Genomic DNA, 9190 nt, shown 5'->3' with positions numbered 1-9190 from the left:
CCCCTCTTTTTTCCCTCCCCTTCCCTCCCCTCATATTTGAACGGTCACGGTTAAGCCACATCAAAATCTTATATTAATTTTTTATAATAAGAGAAAGACAAAATAAGAGAATATGAGAGGAGGGGATGGAAGAGGATGGAAAGAGGAAGGGAGAGAATCCTAGTCCTTCTTTTTTACTTCTCACATACTTTTTAGAATGAATATGTGAGAAGCTAAAAAGAGTGTTTCTCATTTCCCAAACTTCCCATAGAATACAAACATATATGTAAGCAGATAAGGCAAAATTCAGATTCATAAATAAATGTAAACTACATTCACTAAACCACTTACGCAATGATCAACTCAAGTTACTATTTTTAACACAATTAAACATAAAATGATCAAGCTCTGTTATAAACTGCAGACAGCTAGAGCATGTATCTGGTCTTTCCAAACAAACCTCTATTACTATAAATCACAAGAAAAACAGAAGAAAAGTAAAGAAGAAGAAAGAAGATCATTTTAAATAAATAAAAAATAAAGAATACTACTCTCTAATTTACACAAATGAATTTTGAGCAATCACTGCAGATCAGAACCTGCTGCGAATGCTTGAACCATCATCTGCATGAGCCTGACTCTAGTTTGCAAGGATAAAATGTAATCAGCTGTGTCTCTGAAAAGTCCATCCAACCCCATCGAATCATCACCGTTTGGAATCAGTCTCTTCAAAGTTTTCACCCTTCTTTTGATTCCAATATTATTGCTGCGCCTTCCTGCACTTTGTAGGCGTGTCCCCGTCTTCTTCTTCTTCTTCAAGATCCTTCTTCTTGGCGAACTCTTGTTCCTCACAACCACTCCACCACTTTCCCTTATGATATTCCACAATGCCCCATTTGTGTAGGACTTTCCCTCGTTTTCTAGGACCGTGCCCTTTAAACCAAGGGAAACAAGGACAGGCTGTTGAGAACCCATGATCCTGCGATGGCTTAATGCACAGTTTAAAATTTCCAAGTGCTAAGTTTGGTTGTGAAAACTGAAATGAAAAGACTAGGATGACAGAATGGCACAATGGGTGGGGGGTTTTATAGGGTATAAACTGGAAAAGGGATTGAACGCCATTAAGGATAATACATTATAATTTGTGCAAATTAACTAATGAAAGAATGAAGGGGTAGGGACCACAAGGGACAATTTCACAGAAGGACTCCAAGGGAATAGGGGGATAAATGAATTGGATGGTGTCAAGTGGAGCTATTGGTGGTGTTTGCTAGCTTGTTGCTTTGGGCATGTTCTCTAACTTATGCACATGCAACCACATGATTCTTGTAATTTCACCACCTAAGCGCCCTCCCTCAAACCACCACCTTTCATCACGTCTATCCCATGGAAAACACCCTGGATTATTCCTCTCCCACCTTTCCAAATTCAATGCCGTTCGATAATCATATATGTGAACTGCTATTGGGGTCCTTAATTTCCTCATGATTCCAGCTCAATCAAACATGGCAATTCATATTTTTATATAATTTTCTAGTTCTAGGGTTTCATGGTGGTTAGGCCGGCCTTGTTTCCAGGCAGGAAACCTATATTAAATAAAAGTAAAAGGAATTGGAGAAGCTGCAAAAATACCATTTGGGTTGAGAATTGGGTGGACAAATTAGATCTTGATGTTGGGATAAGGTAGATTTGGTTCTGACATTCATGAACCCTAGTTTCCATCAAAGTGATGATTGATGTCTCTCAAGTCTTAGAAAAATAATTATTCTTGGTTCCTAAGCCATGTTTTGTAACATGCATGTCTATGTATATCATAGTACCCCCACGAAACGTTAAACTTGGACAATCTCAGAGACAAAGATGCATGCATATTCTGTCACTCATATACTTTCGGTGGAGATATATACCATACCAGATTCAAGCTTGAGATTGGATATATATAGGCGGAGCCCTTATTAGTGAATTATTTCTTGTTTAATTCTCAGCAAAAATTATTAGCAGTATAAATTATATAATGATTTTTCAAAAATAAAAATAAGGGGAGGAGCAATGTTTCAGCTGCATGCATGCATGCATGCGCAATATTAGTTCGCTTTGCAAATTACCATAAATAAAATCAAAACCGAACCTTCTAAAATATTGTGAGAATTCTAATCAAATTTTCATCTTTTTGGTGATAATCTGATGTTTATGTCTACAATGATGCTGTTTCAAACTTCAATATATTAATTTCTTTTTCCAATAAATCCTAAATGCTGCTAAACCCTAAACTCAAAACGTTTATCGCTAGACCTCAAATTAAACTTAACCCTTACATACCAAACAACGTCGTTTCAGCTCGGGATTGATTCTTTTGGAGCTAGCGGTCGAACTACTTCAATTAATGTCTCCTGGTGGTTCAATTAATCTAGCTACAAGCTAGCTATAGCTTAGCTTTGGGATTAAGCATAAGCCAAAGAACATGATGCACATGCTTATGCGGTTGAGAGATTTTTCAGTGTGATCGGTACTAGAATGGTACATCACGTGTTACTATATAAATGATGAGATATGTATGCTAAAAAGTTAATAACTTAAAAAATAAAATTTCCCATCACTTCTAATAAAACACGTGGTAAACCATTTGTATTCCCGTCACAACTAAAATTTCTTGTATGCGGTTACCATATATCTGTCCAGCATTATCCAAGTCCATAGATCGAACGGTTCTAAAATATGCAACGCGGAAAAACCTAGAACAGAACTCTACCTAGCTAGCTGCTAGCTAGTATATGCCTTCGCCATACGTGGCCAGGGCTACTTAATTATAGTGAAATTATATGTACACATCCCAAATTACTTCTTTCACACTCTTTTAATTTTTTAATATTTTCTACACATCACTAACACTTGATAGAAAAATATTAAAAAATTAAAAGGATGTGGGAGAAGTAATTTGGGATGTGTGAATATAATCTCTCTAATTATAATGATTGTGCTAATTATTAAATATATATGGATCGACCAATGGATAAGAAATTAGTGTGTCATGATATTCTTGTCATCCTTTGGTTGGTGTTTACATACCATTTTTAATGTATACTAATTGGAAAATATAAACTCGGTTTAACAAAACAAATAAACTAATTTGTGACGGCTATGCACATGGATCATCCTAACCCTAAGCATTATTGATTCATCAATATTCTTAATTTTGGAAGGCCATGTAAATATGAACTAGTAAAAACATTTCTTCTAGCAAAGCTGCTATTTGGACTTCATTTGTTGAGTGTGTTCGTGATAGAGTGCTCAAACGTCTTAATACGGCAAACCACTCGTTTGAGCTTGTTCAACAAAATATTTTTTCTAATCCGAACCATCCATTTTTTAAGTACCTCTTCAAATATCATACTTGCAAAAATTCACTGAATCAGAAATATGTTTAGGCTTTGATTATTAATGTGTCTATTTATTGTTTTTATCAACAATTATTGCACAATTAGATAACTAAACAACTTCTTGTTTATGCTAATATTTACAAGAATGATCTTTCAATAATAACTTAAAAGACAACCAGTTTAGATTATGAGAAATACTGTGAAATAAACCAATACACAACAAAATTAGGTACGAACTTGTTCACATATCTCTATCGTAACAATATTGTTAGATGAATTTTGCACGAATAGAAATATAATTTTGTAGAAATTTTAATTTCAGTGAACATGGAAGCTTGACACTTAATTGAAACAGATAAAATAATAACCTACACTTTAGCACAATCGTGTCCAACTTGATGGGCAGCTACACCTCTCCCCTAAAACCATCATCCAGACATATGCAGACACTTAATTATGTTCTTAATTATTATTTTTTCCCTCTAATGAGTTGTTAGCTTTGTGACCATATATATAAGTCTCATCTTAATTATGATTACCCATGCAATACAATATTTCCCTTTGTAATCAAGGAGTAAGCAAGCAATCAAATGTTCTCCATGTGCTTAGTATTAATTGTGGCTTTTTGGCCTTAATTCTTCTCTTTTTCTCCTTTTTCCTTGAAATTTTGGGGTTATGTTGCATTGTCATGCTTATGCAGGGTAGTTTAGGAACAAAATTAAGGTGCAGGTGTGGTCTGGTGGCCACCTGCGTTGCACAAGGAAAGCTTGCTCTACCTATCGACATTCCACATGTTCATGTGCATGGCGGCGTGCTCACATGAGAAAACATGTTTTTTTCTTTCAATAATGAAACATCATTATTTCTCCTTTGGTATTTATGTTTTTCCTCTTTAGTTTCATTAGCATTCCTAATGAATCGTGCATCTTCATTTTCCTTCAAAATCTAAAACTTATATGCTCTCTCCGCTCTACTAATAAGTTAATTTGTTTTCAATTGTAGATAATTGGTAATACTATCCTAAGAGTGGCGATTTCTGCACTCCGGCCATCTCTCCCACATGAGTCCCCTACTCCCCTCTCTCTATCCTTTATGTTTAACTTTAACTTAAACATTTTATAAACTAAAAAGTAATAGTCTATATATAGCCTTGTATAACTGGTGACGAATAACATATAACTCTTGCTATACATAAAGCATAGCCCAAACTATCTTTAGCCCTCCATGATTATGCCATGCTAATAAAATAATAATTTATGAGAGTGCCATGCTAATAAAATAATAATTTATATATTGGACGTTTGTATAATCACGCCGAGCCCTAACAAATCTATGCACATTTATCACCCCAAGCAATGTTATGACACCAACGTTGTAATTAAATCACGTCAAATATGCTACACTCTAAAGCGAGCCCAAGCCACATATCGGATCTTGCCAAGGGGATCATGGTGTGTATGGTTACAAAGTTTATTGGACCTATGTGAAACTAAGGTTATGGAAGACTGTGGGCTGCTTGGGAGGACCAAAAGTCCAAGTACATAGCTTTTGGTTTCACGTTGGTAAGTCTAAGACAGAACAAAGCCAAGTTTCCTTTTCCCTTGCAAACCAACTAGGATACTTAGGAAGAAATAAAAACCCAAAGTTGAATTGCCTACAAGATCACGTTCAGCATAGCGCAGCGCACTACATTAATGAGGAGAGGAGAGATCTTTCCCTTTCAAGTTTACATAGGAAAATGAGGAAGGAAAACAAGGAAGGACGTTCTGGGAACTAACCATGAAAGAGGGTGTTCTGGGCAGTGTCTGCATCCCATTCTTCATGAGGCTAGCAACGTTTTTCAATGTTACACCAAAAGGGAAAGTCATAGCTACGCAAAGGAAATAAAGAACAAAGACTTAGCAAAAATAGAAAGAAGAGAGGAAATCAAAGGAGTCCTTAAGGAAAGCTGGAAAAGAGCCATACGCCTATTAAATTAGAAAGAAGTTAGCATAATAGAAAGGGGGACAACGTGGGAGAAACAACAGAGAGAATGTAGATGATCAAGGCAAGATTGCAGTAGGAAGAGCAAGCTTTCTTTAAGTGCAGGAAACCTTGATTCTTGAAATGAGAATTCTCCTAACCTTCTTGGGATTTCTTCAAGTTTCCCTTAGCCGCTATAAGTATCCTAGCACATTAAGAACCCTAGATTAGCATTCCCAAAACCATCCAAGCATGAGTTGAGTGCTCTCTCACACTAAACTGATAAACTTTTTAGCTTTCACACCATGCTTTACTCAGGCAAGTCTTAACTTATTGCAATTATTCTATCTTTGAATCATTAATTCAATTAAGGTACTTCCTAAGCCATGCCAATTCTTTCGAGGTATCAATGAACCAGGGGAGTTGAGAGTTTCCACCAAAGCCCAAATCCAACTCGATCAAAAGGTCCCCCAACATTGGGACGATCCATATCACCACTTTTCTTACGCAAGTTTTTTACACACATTTTTGTGGAGCCTACTCCGTAATGTATTTCAACGATTTGAACCATTTATCTTTTAGGTCCTTCCACAAAGATCACGTCTCCCATAAATCACCAAATATAAACCCATATGACCATTGGAGTAAGAGTTCAAGGTTTTATTGTAGAATCGTATTTGTCCTTTTTCTTAAACCACGCCAATTCTTTCGAGGTATCGATAAACCAGGGGAGCTGAGAGTTTCCACCAAAGCCCAAATCCAACTCGACCAAAAGGTCCCCCAACATTGGGACGATCCATGACACCACTTTTGTTACGCAATTTTTTTACACAGTTTTGTGGAGCGCAATCCGTAATGTATTTCAATGATTTAACCCACCTATCTTTTAGGTCTTTCCGCCAAGATCATGTCTCCCATAAATCACCAAATATAAACCCATATGACCATTGGAGTAAAGGTTCAAGGTTTTCTTGTAGAATCGTATTTGTCCATTTTCTTCACTACAGATGAATGTCTAAATGGTTTTTTTATTTGTCTAACTTTTGCCAAGGATGATCCATAAATGATTTTCTAAAAGATAGACGGTTCAGATCGTTAAGTTTACATTACACAGTAGGGCCCACAAAAAAGTGTGTCAAATTTTGTGTAAAAAAAGTGGTATCACAAATCCGCCTATTTATATATAAATATAAGTAACGTATTTTAAACACACATAGTATAACAATAAAATGTATTGAATACATGAACATGCAAAATAAATATAGGTAAATTATTTTAATCACACATCTATATTAACAATAAAACGTGCCTAATATATGTAATTGTACATACAATATAATGTACCTACAAAATAAAGAAATGTTATTTGATTCAAAATTATTTTACCTATATTTTACATATAAATATAAGTAAATAATTTTGCAAATGGTTCTTTAATGTAGTGGCCGAAAGCAATTATGTCTATGCACCCTTTGCAAGCTCGATCCTCACAAATCCCCCTCCCTCGTAACAGGTAACAATTTAACCCATTAACGCTACCCTTTGTTAAAAAAAAATACATGCAAAATAATTTACCTACAAAATAAAAGAATGTTATTTGATTCAAAATTAATTTACCTATATTTTACATATAAATACAGATAAATTATTTTTTACACGCATAAATAATAACATTAAAAAGTGCCTAATATATGTAATAGTGCTTGCAAAAAATTTACCTACAAAATAAAAGAATATTAATTGATTCTTTGCCTTTTTATCAAACCTATTTGATTCCAAATAATTGATTGTATAAAGGAAATTTTTTCATACGAAAGATACCTATTAATATTTATGATATGGGTAAATTAATCTATATATCACTAATATTTATGATACAAGATAGGTATAATTTTAATATGGGTTTAGTTGCTTATCATAATTAGGGTGAGTAGTATTTATCGACATAATTAGAGTTTTATTGTGACATCCCACATCGCCCAGGGGAGTGATCCTTAAATGTATATTCACATCTCTACCTAGCACGAGGCCTTTTGGGAGCTCACTGGCTTCGGGTTCCGTAGGAACTCCGAAGTTAAGCGAGAAGGGGGCTAGAGCAATCCCATGATGGGTGACCCCCTGGGAAGTTGCTCGTGAGTTCCCAAAAACAAAACCGTGAGGGAATGGTAAGCCCAAAGCGGACAATATCGTGCTACGGTGGTGAAGCGGGCTCGGGAAGTGGTCCCGCCCTGGTCAGGATGTGACATTTATAGTATAAGTTGAAAAAATGTTGTGATAATTGATTATATAATTGTCTACGGGCTTTGGATATACTTTTAATTAAAATGACTGAAAGCGTTTTTAAATAAAATGTTTTTGGTTCCAAAAACACTTTAAGTGTTTTCTCCAAGAAGCATCAGTTATGTGCTTCTTTCAGAAAACACCAGTTATGTGTTTTTTTCTGGAAGCACTTTAAGTGCTTTTCAAGGATTTACTAGCATTTTTTCTAGGAATTGCTTTCAAAAATATTTTCACCAAAAGCATTTTCAGTCATTTTAAAAGCACATCAAAATGAGCTGTAAATATTAAATAAATAAATTATTTGTTGTTAGTGATAATTAAGATGGTTATCATTATTTGTTGTTAGAGTGAGATTAAGATTGGAGCCTTTTAGCCTTCTTCTTATGTAACTCTTGTAACTCTTTTCTTGTTAATTTGTGTTTAAATCCTTATCCTCGTACACGCGGTGATAAAAGGAGGCACAATGTGCTTCTCCAAAGGTGTATGCCCCTGCATTCAAAAAACCAAGTAGTTAATTTATAAATAAATCAACATTATTACAAAATCTCGTCTCCAAAACAATCTACATAACTAAAGACTAATTCTGTCTCCCTTAAACCAACCACACCCCCACACAGGTATGAAAGTATTGGTACGTCAATTTCAGTACAATTGCCGCAGTACATAAGTTTCGATATGTTGTGTCGGTAAATAAATTTCGATACGATGTGTCAGTACATAAATTCGTTGCGAATGTATTAGTACATAAGTTTTGGTACAACATATCTCAGTACATAACTATAGTACATACATAGGTACGTAACATGCATATACATATATATAGAGAAATTCATGCACAATGAAGAATATATGATAAAATATAGTTCTTTTTTGTTGTGAAACTTAATAATAATTATCAAATAATTTTTTTATTGTTATGGGAATCAACATATAACCTACACATAAAAAGCTCAATAATTATTACAATCCAATTAATATTTGAATGTTACAATTAAATGCCAAGGATTAAAGTTAGTTTTTAATCTTATGCACGGTTTAATATTAAAAGTAATCTTTTTCAAAAATTGAAATAGAATTTTTTGATTAAGCAAAGTGTGCTGGTGAAAATTGGTAAAATTAATAAATGTTATTATAGATTCATAGTCAAAATGTGTAAGTGTAACTATTCCTTGTATTAAAGAAATAAAATCGGTTTCTTTTCAGCTTCAAAATTCATGGTAAGGAATCTAAATCATGATAATTACTCTCAATCCCGAACTAATTAGAAAAAGAGAAATTTTAATTGAACCCATATAACCTCTTTTCACATCCAATTTAAACTTTAAATGTGAATTCTCTTTTTTACCCTATTGCATAATTACCATCAATTACAATATGAATCAACAATAAAACTAAAATTTTTCAATAAACCGACACCGAATAATCAAACCTACCATCACGCAATCTTTATCCTATGTTAATTACGGCTAAAGCTCAAAGAGCTCTCATAGAGGAAAAACAAGCTCTTTTATCAATAGATGGTAATTTGAAGTTTTAAATCCTCGAATTAAGGTATGAATCGATTTATGCAAGTATTTTTCGCTTGATTTCAA

General features: G+C 34.2%; 1 protein-coding gene across 1 annotated transcript; it reads right to left on the bottom strand.

The window, feature by feature from the left end:
* Window positions 1-274: 274 nt before the first annotated feature.
* On the bottom strand, window positions 275-1237 carry LOC148694532 (uncharacterized). Its single transcript, XM_088700462.1, has one exon. It carries the CDS (start codon window positions 952-954, stop codon window positions 562-564), a length of 393 nt encoding a protein of 130 aa, XP_088556588.1. The 5' UTR covers window positions 955-1237; the 3' UTR covers window positions 275-561.
* Between the last annotated feature and the right edge of the window lie 7953 nt (window positions 1238-9190).

Source organism: Pyrus communis, chromosome 9 (assembly GCF_041283825.1).
Source record: "Pyrus communis isolate YQ-2024b chromosome 9, ASM4128382v1, whole genome shotgun sequence".
NCBI lineage: Eukaryota > Viridiplantae > Streptophyta > Magnoliopsida > Rosales > Rosaceae > Pyrus > Pyrus communis.
The sequence above is the reverse complement of the archived record's forward strand: the minus strand, read 5'-3'. Positions and strand labels throughout refer to the sequence as shown.